The 12,522-nt window shown below is 38.9% G+C and overlaps 2 protein-coding genes across 3 annotated transcripts in view; one reads left to right on the forward strand and one right to left on the reverse strand.

The window, feature by feature from the left end:
• LOC132592550 (uncharacterized) overlaps window positions 1-12,522 on the reverse strand; it is a 254,823-nt gene that overhangs the window by 104,212 nt on the left and 138,089 nt on the right. The gene's annotated exons all lie outside the window — the stretch shown is intronic.
• Window positions 1-12,522, forward strand: part of ROCK1 (Rho associated coiled-coil containing protein kinase 1) — a 60,312-nt gene that overhangs the window by 31,207 nt on the left and 16,583 nt on the right. For both annotated transcript variants that reach the window (XM_035124717.2, XM_035124718.2), the window contains exons 18-27: window positions 906-1,056; window positions 3,641-3,801; window positions 4,507-4,691; window positions 5,371-5,440; window positions 7,084-7,178; window positions 7,910-8,075; window positions 9,281-9,374; window positions 9,509-9,597; window positions 11,249-11,437; window positions 11,911-12,076. In XM_035124717.2, the coding sequence (XP_034980608.1) occupies window positions 906-1,056; window positions 3,641-3,801; window positions 4,507-4,691; window positions 5,371-5,440; window positions 7,084-7,178; window positions 7,910-8,075; window positions 9,281-9,374; window positions 9,509-9,597; window positions 11,249-11,437; window positions 11,911-12,076 (1,366 nt within the window). The remainder of the gene's footprint in view (window positions 1-905; window positions 1,057-3,640; window positions 3,802-4,506; window positions 4,692-5,370; window positions 5,441-7,083; window positions 7,179-7,909; window positions 8,076-9,280; window positions 9,375-9,508; window positions 9,598-11,248; window positions 11,438-11,910; window positions 12,077-12,522) is intronic.

A 12,522-nucleotide genomic window follows, 5' to 3' on the forward strand; every position in this document is an offset into this window, starting at 1 on the left:
TGTTGTTTTTATTACTATGATACCATCAATGTATATATTTTCACCAAGTATTATAGGCAAAAAGGACAGACTGTTACCCTAAGGGACTTTAAGTCTGTATCTTGATAGTGAGAGGTAGGGAAAAGTTAATATTTGATTCATTTATGGGTGAGGATTAAAGTATTAAACCAAAACCTTTATGCAAAAAGTGGAGTTACATGAGAGATGTTAGGGCAAGAGTTTTTGGGTGGCTAAGCATAGCAGAATTGAAGAGGAAAAGTCCTAGGAGTAAAATTATTTGGGATGCATCTTGAATCAGTGCTTGTGGTTGTCAATTTTTTTTTAACCAAATGCAGATGCAGTGATCCCAATTCCTATCAGCACTTGTAATATAGGTGGTTTAACCCTTCCTCCTTTGCCATCATTGCACTGAAAAATCACCCCACCAAAGCTTCTAGGAACAAAGGAGGTTTAGTGGGGAAATGGTGCATGAGGAAAGGGTAAAACATCCTTTCATGAGCTTTGGTCCCCAGATGGATTGTGAAAGCCCATGGCTACATTGTGGGGGAGGATAATACAGAGAAACTCAAGCATTGCTTTCAAAAACATTTACGTATAACTTGTGACTTAACCGCAGATAGAGAGACCCCAGCGCAGGGCAGAGCTGTTAATCATTTGTGAAATTCTAAGCGTCTTCAATCATAAATATTTGTGGATTGTGTGTACTAAAAGAAGTATGTGTGTGCATCACTTTGTCACTCACTTCCAATGAAACAGTTCATTATCATATGTTAAGTTTTTTAAAAAGAAAGCTGAGATGGGCGGGATGACAAAAAGCTATTGTGTCATGAAATCTGAAATTTTTTTTTAGATTAAGGATGGTATGGTGTTCTTAACCTGATTTAAGATTACAAAATATCTTACAGGAAAAGAATAATTTAGAAATTGATCTAAACTACAAACTCAAAATATTACAGCAGCGTTTAGAGCAAGAAGTAAATGAGCATAATATAAATAAAGCTCGTTTAACTGACAAGCACCAGTCAATAGAAGAGGCCAAGTCAGTTGCAATGTGTGGTAAGTTTTTATAGCATTTATTTGTTCATGTAGCATTTATATACTGTCTTCCGCCCAAGGCATGTTTACAGTTTTAAAATACTAAAACAAATAAGTAAATGCAGTCCAACTGGAGCAGGCCATGATGTTGACTTTACCTGCCTCCTTCACTCTCTTCTTCCTTCTCACAGGGAAGATCATGTTCAAGGTTAAAGTAAGGTGTTTGTATATTTTTTCTTTGGATAATTACAGGATAAACATGCCAGTTACGTATATAATAAAGAAATGACAGCTGCAATGTTACTTGTAAGTCAGTAGGAGAAAGGCACAAATTGGACTTGTGCCTTCAAATTTCTCTTTCCTATCCAATCATGAAACAAAATGCTGCCTGTGGAAGCAGTCATAGTGAAATACTCAATAATACAGTGCTGAAATGGAAAGTATGTTTCTAACAGTATTAGCACATAAGTATTGTTTGTTTTCCCCTCACAATCATCACTGGTTTTATCATTATACAAATTATATCCACACACACACACACACACACACGTATATATATATATATAGAGAGAGAGAGAGAGAGAGAGAGACTAACAAATTTTATTACACAAACATAATAAATTAAATTAATAAAATAATAAAAATAAAATATCTACTTAAGGCCCCTTTGAATAGATAAAGACATACAATGATTCTCCATAAACTCTCTAAGTTAAATTACACAATTACAATATGTGTTAACAGCCAACAATGCAGCTGGATCATAAGGGACTCACAAATGGGGATAGTGCTGTTGCACTCAGATCCTGCTTGTGGGGTTCCCATAGATATTTGGTTGGCCATTGTAAGAACAGGATGCTGGAGTGGATGAGCCTCTGCTGGTGGCCATTCTTATGTTATTAAGGGGAATAGATAAATTCATGGAAGATAAATAATCATTGGCTACTAGTCATTTAGTCATTGCATGCCAAGTCCAGGATTGGAGGCAGCATGCCTTTAAATACAGTGGTGCCTCGCTTTACGAATGCCTCGCACAACGAAAAACTCGCTAGACGAAAGAGTTTTGCGTTGCGAGAGGCATTCGTAAGACGACAAAATTTTCTATGACTGCCGCTTCGTCTTACTTACGTCAGCTAATCTTCCTTTGCCAGGGAGGATGGACCCGAAACGCGGCGGTGCGGTGGCTGCCCCTGCCTGTCTTCCCCTTGGCTCGGGGAAGACAGGCGGGGGCAAGCAGTGCCCGCTGCGATTCGGCTCCGTCCCCCAGAGCCACCGCCCCGCCCCACACCACCGGGGAAGACAGGCGGGAGGCGGCGGGGGGAGAAGCGCTTCTCTCCCCCGTCGCCTCGCCGCGCTCATCCGGCACAGAGCGCAACTTCGGAGACCTCCGAAGCGCCGTCTCATGTCGGGGAGGCAGGCGGGAGGCAGCGGCGGGAGAAGCTCTTGTCCCTCCCTCCCGCCGCCTCTCTTTGCGCATATCCGGCACGGAGCGCAACTTCAGAGGTCTTCGAAATTGCGCTCCGTGTTGGGGGAGGCAGGCGGGAGGCAGCGGCAGGAGAAGCTTTTCCCCCGCCACCGCCTCTCGCACACAGCCGGCACAGAGCGCAATTTCGGAGGTCTCCGAAGCTGTGTTCCATGTCAGGGGAGGCAGGCAAGGCGGTGGCGGGGAGAAGAGAGCTTCTCCCCCCGCCGCCTTGCACACAGCCGGCATCAGACGGGGCTTTGGAGACCTTCTTCGAATCCCCGTTGCATGCCGCCGCCAGTCCCCCAGAGCCTATAGGAACGCATTGATTAAGTTTCAATGCATTCCTATGGGAAACTGGGACTCGCTAGACGGAAAATTCGTTACACGAATTGACCCGTGGAACGAATTAATTTCGTCTAGCGAGGCACCGCTGTACCAGTTGCCAGGGAACAACAGTGGGAGAGGGCTCTTGCTCTCATGGTGCTTATGAGCTCACCACAGGCATCTGATTGGCTAGTGTTGGAAACAGGATGCTGGGCTAGATGAACTTCTGGTCTAATTCAGCACACCTCTACTCACATTCAAACATTTGGCATTTTTTTGTATATTACTAAGATGTCTTGTCAGTGTTGAAATAGTTTATTTTTCCTCACTACTTGTAGATAGTTTTGAGTGCTAAGTCTTACTGCCCGTGGTAGTAAAGAAGTGGTGATGGGGCTAATAGTCAAGGAAGAAACTGCCAGTCGATATAATAATTCTGGACTGTTTTAGTATCTGCTATGGCTGCTTACAACACCTAAGTCTTACCTTCCCACCACCACCCACATCAGATTATTGTAACTACGGTAATTGGCCAATGTCTGTAGACAGTGTAGGGCAGGCATCCCCAAACTTCGGCCCTCCAGATGTTTTGGACTACAGTTCCCATCTTCCCCGACCACTGGTCCTGTTAGCTAGGGATCATGGGAGTTGTAGGCCAAAACATCTGGAGGGCCGCAGTTTGGGGATGCCTGGTGTAGGGTGTCTGGTCAGGTACCACTGCAAATGTGAAAGCTCTGTCCATTTAGTATGCGGAGCAGCCTGCATAAAATTCTTTTATTTGATTTTTTTAAAAAAGATGTACTATCTTTGGTCCTTTAGAAATTGAAAAAAAGGTGAAAGAAGAGCGATCAGCAAGAGAGAAGGCAGAAAATCGAATAGTCCAGATTGAAAAACAATGTTCCATGCTAGACTTTGACTTGAAGCAATCTCAACAGAAGCTGGAGCACCTTAGTGAGCAGAAAGAGAGACTAGAAGATGAGGTAATAAAAAGTGCTTAGTTAGTTGCTGTGCCAAAACAAAGATAAGTTTGAGGTACTTAAGAAAACGTAACTTTCTTCATATCCCTTTAAGCAGAAAACTCCCCAAACCTCTGCTTTTGCATGTGGATGCAAATCCAATTTCTGAATTCATTTCCCACCAAATTAGTGTTGTTATTTGAAATGTTTTCTCAATCATACAATTTGGATTCTATGTGCCATGTATTTTGCACTACAAAGCTTTGCTACAAAAAATGCTAGTGAAATTGGAAATATATACAGAAATGATTTTTATAAATTTAGTAGGACCTTCCTTTTGTATTGTGGGGAAAATCATGGACGGGGATTCAAAATTTAGAATTGAGGAAGATGGGCTGCTTTATAAAGAAAATCTGTATGTTGCTGTACATTCCGTTCTACATGGACATAAAGGCAGCTTAGGCAACCACACAACTTGTTTTGCATGCCCAGGCAGTTTGTGCATGCATGTAGAGGCTTGTGTTGTCTTCAAGTCTTGTGTGTCTGATGGCAAACTGCTTTCAAACCTGAACACACTTTCAAAAGCAGCTTTTGATACTGCATTGAATGCTGCTGTATAAAGAAAAAAAATGTTTAAATGCTGGCATTAACTTATTTATAAAATTTTACTGCTTTTATAGAAATCAGAACGCCTTTTCTATTTGCTAAAATATTTCATTGTGTGGTTAGGTTAAGAATATCACACTTCAGCTGGAGCATGAGATTAATAAGAGAGTGATGACACAGAATGACCTGAAGATTCATGCTATAGAGGCAGATAACTTAAAAAGTTCTGAGAAGCAGCTAAAACAGGAGATCAACACGTTGTTGGAAGCAAAGAGATTAGCAGAATTTGAGTTGGCTCAACTGGCAAAGTAAGTAAACTCAATTTAGAGTCAGCTGCTTCACCCCATAATGTTACAAATGTTACTGAGTGCTCTTCCGTATTCAAATATGCATACATTTCAGTACATGATTATCTGTTTATATGGTCACAGGAGCCTCATTCTCATATGCAGAGCTCTTTCTGTTTGATAGGGTCTGATTAAAGTACATTCTTCATATCCCTTGTCTTTTAGGCAGAAGTGCACTGCTTATTTTCTAGTTGTATTACAAATCAAAACAAAGCACTTGTTCCAGTTTGAAGTTTCAGCTGACATTCATTTGAGAGAACGTATAACCTTAAATTAAAACCTTGGAGTAAGACAAACCATTTCAGAAGTTTAAGCTGTCTAAAGGCTTATTTCATACGTCATGCACAACTTGGATGTTTAGTTACTTGATTAACCAGCACTTGATGACTGATAGTTTATTGTATAAACTCCTTCAATTGAGAAGTATTTTATTTGAATGTGTATTAGGAATTTGAATGATGTGTCAAAAATGAGAGATTTTTTAAATTTGGTGGTGGGGAGCAGAAGTTTGCTGATTGACTAGCTAATGTGGGGATGGGATAGAGAGGGTTGTGTGGGTTAAAATTTACCAGCTAAAATGCTGCCACCAGGTCTTTGGTTAATATGTAGAATTCTCTTAATTATTTTTCTCCTCTCAAAGGCAGTACAGAGGGAATGAAGGCCAGATGCGTGAACTGCAAGATCAACTAGAAGCCGAACAGTACTTTTCTGTAAGCTGTCCACTTGTACATTACACAAGCAAATTTTCTGAGTGATGATATGGTAACATTGTATAAACACAATAGTAGTGACTTTCTATATTAGCTTGATATAATGTTTGTGCCTGGAGACGGAAAATGGGTAAAGAGGTAATGATAAGGACAGGACAAACAGACAGAAGTGAAAGACAATGTGCAAATAGTGCTAGCAACCCTCAAGGGCTATGGTTTTGTAGTCAATCCAACAAAAAGCAACTACATCCCTTGGGATGTAGCACTTGGGAGCCATCAAACTCAGGGTGGTAATTTGCTGACTCTTGCTAAGGATATCATATGTAATGATGTTAGCTCAGCTCTTGAATATGATGGCATTAGTTATAGGGATCACACCATGGGCCAGACACCACTCCCGACCCTCCTACTATACCAAGGCATCATAGACAATTGTAGACATTGCCAGATCCTCCTGGTGGTCTACATCAAATGGCTCTTTCGGTGGTGGGGCAACACCAGTACACCTGATAGCAGGGGTTCCCCTAAAGAACCTACCACCCCTAACTATCACAATGGATGCTAGACCCAGGAACTGGAAAACCCACTAGTGGGCCAGCATGTCCAGAGCAGGAGGACCAGGCCAGAAGCCCAGCATTCTGTCAAGTGACTGGAGTTGTGAGTTGCCTACCTGATGCTGAAACACCTCACCCACACATTGCTCATATTTGATGTTCAAATATGGATGGACAACACAACCATGAAAGCCCACATTACAGGTAGGAAGGAACCATATTGTTGCCCCTTCACCTGGAAGCCTTCCATGCACAAGACTGGGCAGTGATGCATGTGACTTAACTCACATTGGAGCATATCATTGTAGTTTCTTGTGAAGGTTATGATTTTATAGGAATTTATAGACTTGTTCTCTGTTGCTTGCTTTATTGCCTTGTTTAATCATATTTTAAACCTCTTTGAGATATTGCCTATACCTGTCAGGGTGCTGTCAGTGACTCCCGGCTGATTGCTTAGGGAAGTATGAAGACAAGGGAAAGTTTTTTACAGTCCTTTTTTATTTCAAACTTTTCAGAGAGAGGCTATAGAACCCAGCCTCTTGGATAATGACATTGTCCCAAGTGAATCTCCACCCCCCCATTCTCTCCCACTTCCTCATTCTTCTTCTTATTAATCTCCTCTACGGGTGCCGCTATGTACCCTCTGTCTTTGAGCTCTTTGCTCTCCTACTTTTAAGGCTTGCTGGGTTCTGTGAGATGGTGGGTCTGGAATGCTTTCTAGTGACGTGTCAGCCAGCTGCTGCTCCAACTCTGCCTGCTCCTCCTTTCCTATTATTTCCCAATTTCCTCCCTCATCTGTCCCTGAGCTGTGACCTCTGGCAAACCACAGTTGTAAATCTACAGTGTCTTCCTGTAGGATGGGGAGACAGTTTCCACCACTACTCCTCTTCTGCCAAAATCCCTGACAATACCTGCAAAGTGTTTAATAAATGTTCAAAATAATAGAAAAATATACAGTAAGTAGAAAATAATGTGCCAGTATTTTTATTACATATGCAACATTGTCCTGTAATAAAAAATGTCTGAATGGTTAGACATATTATTGAGCACAATATGATAGATTTGGGTTTGTTTGTTTTTAATTTGCAGACTCTATACAAAACTCAGGTTAAAGAACTTAAAGAAGAAATTGAGGAGAAGAATAAAGAAACTCAGAAAAAAATACAGGAATTACAAAATGAGAAGTAAGTAACTGTTAGAAGCACAATCTCACCATTATTAAGCACCTGTTTATTTTAATTAGAAAGTGAAGCATGTACTCAGCCTCTCTAATTTTGGAGACATTTCTGTTGCATTTCTGTTGCATTCTCACAAGAATGCATACAATGTGTTTTTAATTTTGCCTAGAAATAAAATTTCATCTTCATAAAAATTGGTAATTGTAGGACATTACATATGCTAGAAGTGTAGGTATATAAGGTTGTACTTGAGTAAAAACTGTACTTGAGTAAAAACTGTTTTTTTTGGTTTTTACTCCCAAGTTAGGACAGAGCAGAACATAATATTCTAGAATATTGTGGACACAGTATATGTTGACAGAAATTTTAGTTCTGCAAGCAAATAAAAAAAAAGTATTTAATGATTGTAACATACAGAGGGACATGAAAAGAAGATCTTGCTCTTTCCCCCCTGCAATAGCACCTGTGTTCTCTGGAACAGACTTTTTGTTTTATTAAAAAGACAACACAGCTTATATTTTGTTTGGAAAAAGTATGTATAATTTATATGCCACATTTATTTCATACCTTTACATCAAGGAACTCAAGGTAGCAAATATAATTCCACCCCATTTTGTTTTCACAACAACTCTTATGAGATAGGTTAGCCTGGGAGATAGTGACTGGTTCTTTGCAGTCTTAGTCTTTAAACACTACACATTGCTACTTTGGAAAAAAATATTAACTTTTTGTTGTAGAGAAACTCTTGCTGCACAGTTAGATCTGGCTGAAACAAAAGCTGAATCTGAGCAGTTGGCCCGAGCTCTCCTTGAGGAGCAGTATTTTGAATTGACTCAGGAGAGCAAGAAAGCCGCATCACGAAACAGACAAGAAATTGCCGATAAGGATAATATTGTAAGCCGGGTAAGTTACTGTGCAAATAAACACATTAAAACACAACTTTCTATCTTGTATCGAAAACATCTATGAATCCTCTATTTTATACTGCTTTAAAATATTATTCCAGAGGTACATATTGCTCTGATGGAAGTTGTTTTCCGTAGTGGAGAATGGAGAACACATAACAGGGTTAAACTCCCCTTACAGCCAGCCAGTAGTGCTTTTCAAGTTTTGACCCTGCCTCAGAGAGCGTTAACTCCTTTATGTGTGCTTCAATTTCCCACTGAACAGAAGGGCACTTCATGGTAAAGCTAAAAAAACCCTAATCTTATACACAGAAACATACGGTACATGACACACCTGTTTAGTGTCTAAGAAGCTATTCCCAGGTCTGTGCTCTGTGGAGCAGTTGCAGCAAGAGGGACTGTGCCTCTTCCACCAGCTTATTTATCTTCCCCAACAGGCTGTGCACACGCTACTGGATACTACAATTGTGTGTGAGCTGCTTCTGCTCTTCCTACTTCAATTCTCTCCTGGTTCTGGGAGACATTGGTGCAGGAGAGGGTGGGAAGCACCCAGCCCTTCACTTTCCTTACCTGTCTTTTCTTCCTCTCCCTCTAGCTCTGAAGCTTCCCCTGGCTTTGACTCTTGCCTCCTGGTTGGTACAGGTCCCCACAAATAACTTTCCCCTTTGCCCTAGTCAGACTTCACCCACTCCCCCCCCCCAACTGCATACTCGTCAGCATCTTGCTAGTTCATGGCAGTTTCCTTGCCTTGACATACAGTGGTACCTTTGTTTTCGAACGTCTCCATTGACTAACATTTCGGAGCTCAAACGCCATAAACCCGGAAGTAAATGCTTCTGTTTTCAAACGCATCTTGGAAGTCGAACTGGAAACATGACTTCCGTCTTGAGTTTTCTGTTTTGAGGCTTTCGTTTTGGGTTTTGAGAACTCATATGGTCTTCCAGAATGGATTAGGTTCAAAAACCCAGGTACCACTGCATTTGAATCGGTGTTAAGTTTTCTAAAGTTTCTTTACATAGCAAAGCACTGTATGTTATCTTTTCACACATCACAACATATGTCTAGTAGAGAAAAGATCTGCAGAAACTAGTCCAAATTTTTAAAAGGATAAATTATGAGATGACAAATTGTTATTGGTCAGGCGTTTGTAATGTGCTTATTGATGTCAGAGGTTTAACAGAGCCTTCCCCCGGTCTTGCTTAGCTTGAAGAAACAAATAATACATTAACCAAGGATGTGGCATTTCTAACAAAAGAAAATTCTGAACTAAATGAGAAGATTAAGAAACTGGAGGAAGGTATGTGATGATTTCCATTTCAATGACCATCAAAAATTAAATAATGATTGATGGGGGAGGGAACCAAGTAGGGTGCAGTTATTTTGATGTCATAAAAGGCCATGCTTAACCTTAATTCTTAATATTGTCAACAGATTATATATTGAAAAAGGAAGAAGAAATAAATACTATAAAAATGCAATATGAAAAGAACTTGAACACTGAAAGAACCCTTAAAACACAGGTATTTGTCTTTTCTTTTGATGCTGTGTTAAACTACATTCTGAAAGATTTTATTAGCCCTTCATATGTTATGCTGTTTTCAGTACAAACAAGGATGAATGGTTTCAATTATGATTATACACCCATAGCATTTCCCCATTCGTCTTAGCTGTGGTCCTACAAAATATGTTATCAAGGTTACACTTTGTCCAAAATATAAAAATCATAAGCAATCATCACAATAAGACTATTACATAAAATATCAAATAAATGAACATTTTAACAACCAGTATGAAAAGTAACAATCAGAAGCAGAGTTTCTCAGTGATACCCTTTTCTGTACCTTGAAAATGCAAAATGGAGCTTAGGCAAATCTCTCTGGGCATCACAATAAACCAACCACAAGGCTGGCTGCTTTGTGGCACTGTAAAGCATAGACTTTAGTTCTCGGTTCCTGCAGGACTGAACTGGTAGCAGAGCTGGGAAGTGCTGTTGCTAGAGTAGACAATGTTGGATTAAATGGACCAATGGGTTAGTTCAGTATAAGGCAACCGCTTATGTTTATAGGTTTTTTTAATGATAGGGTCATGCTGTGGTAGTATTTCCCTACATAGTTCGAGAAGAATAATGGGTTAAATGGGTTAGGCCCATAGAAATATATGAGATCCATATATTTATTTCACTAATAGATCATGCTTTGTAAAACGTTTAATTTGCGAGCAAGACTCAAATGTTATCATTGGTTAGAATAATTCCAAGAGGGTAGGGACCATATATGTGCTTATATTTTTTATGTTTATTCAAATTTGTGCATATTTGTTTGATACATAACAGGCTGTCAACAAACTGGCTGAAATTATGAATCGAAAAGATTTTAAGCTAGATAGAAAGAAAGTAAACATGCAAGACTACAAGAAAAAAGAGACAATGTTGGATTAAATGGACCAATGGGCTAGTTCAGTATAAGGCAACCGCTTATGTTTATAGGTTTTTTTAATGATAGGGTCATGCTGTGGTAGTATTTCCCTACATAGTTCGAGAAGAATAATGGGTTAAATGGGTTAGGCCCATAGAAATATATGAGATCCATATATTTATTTCACTAATAGATCATGCTTTGTAAAACGTTTAATTTGCGAGCAAGACTCAAATGTTATCATTGGTTAGAATAATTCCAAGAGGGTAGGGACCATATATGTGCTTATATTTTTTATGTTTATTCAAATTTGTGCATATTTGTTTGATACATAACAGGCTGTCAACAAACTGGCTGAAATTATGAATCGAAAAGATTTTAAGCTAGATAGAAAGAAAGTAAACATGCAAGACTACAAGAAAAAAGAGACAATGTTGGATTAAATGGACCAATGGGCTAGTTCAGTATAAGGCAACCGCTTATGTTTATAGGTTTTTTTAATGATAGGGTCATGCTGTGGTAGTATTTCCCTACATAGTTCGAGAAGAATAATGGGTTAAATGGGTTAGGCCCATAGAAATATATGAGATCCATATATTTTTTCACTAATAGATCATGCTTTGTAAAACGTTTAATTTGCGAGCAAGACTCAAATGTTATCATTGGTTAGAATAATTCCAAGAGGGTAGGGACCATATATGTGCTTATATTTTTTATGTTTATTCAAATTTGTGCATATTTGTTTGATACATAACAGGCTGTCAACAAACTGGCTGAAATTATGAATCGAAAAGATTTTAAGCTAGATAGAAAGAAAGTAAACATGCAAGACTACAAGAAAAAAGAGAAGGAAAATCGGAAGTTACAATTGGAACTTAACCAAGAAAAAGAGAAATTTAATCAGATGGTAATAAAATACCAGAAGGAGCTTAATGAAATTCAAGCGGTAAGACCTTACCCCTTTTTTCTTTTGGTTTTAGATAGACCTGTCAAATACATTCACTGATGGTTTTCTACTTAAAAGGTAACATATATGAGAATGAAATGGTGTTCAGGACTCAGCTTGTCTATCTAAACTCTACTGTGGAGTACATTGTTCAACTAAAGAGTTTTCAAATGATTACTGTCATGCACGAGGAAGTAGCAGGACAAAGTTAATGTAACGGAGCAACCAAGGCAGTTTCTGTGCCAAGACTGGTGTTAAACCTGACCCCAAACTGGAAAATCTATTATTTAAGAGACTCAAACTAGCCAGTGATGATATTGTATACTAGTAAATAATTTTGTTTCTGCAAGTTTCTGATGGTAGATCTGCAAATAATGAACATTTTGTTTGGCTCAGTTTGAATTTTAATACTTCGTGTTCTTAACAAATTAATTCATACATATAATATTCCCCACATTTTCTACTGAATACAGCAAATTGCGGAAGAGTCTGCACATAAGAACGAACTTCAGATGCAGTTGGATAGCAAGGAAAGTGATATAGAACAACTGCGCAGTAAAATTAATGACTTACAACTAGGCATGGACTCAACTAGTGTTGCCAGCCTTCCACCAGATGACACTGATGGAAATGTTATAGGTAAGAGGCATAGATGTTTCACTTGCTGTTTATGCATCTTGTTCACCAGGCTTTTCTTTTATATATACATAAGCTATCACCTTTTTTGTTTAAACAACCTTTGGCTTTATTATTTTACATTTCTTTTGTAGATAGAGGATCATTCTCTACATACTCCTCTATAGAGAAAATTTAAAAGATTGAATTCCCATTTAGATAATTCCTCTTAGTATGCAGCTTGTTGTAGATGTGATATCTGCATTTGCCATCATTGTTTAGTTGGAGTAGATTTACTGTGGATTACTGGTATATTTCAGTGCACAGATAATTAACAAGTCCACTTCCCTACATGTACTGTTGCATTAGGAAAAAAAATTAGCTACAGGTCTGTTAATACTACCGGTATGTTTTGTGATATGGATTTTTTAAAAATCTTAATTATATTTATATGTACTGCAAAGAATAAA

This window comes from Zootoca vivipara, chromosome 8, assembly GCF_963506605.1.
Source record: "Zootoca vivipara chromosome 8, rZooViv1.1, whole genome shotgun sequence".
Taxonomy (NCBI): domain Eukaryota; kingdom Metazoa; phylum Chordata; class Lepidosauria; order Squamata; family Lacertidae; genus Zootoca; species Zootoca vivipara.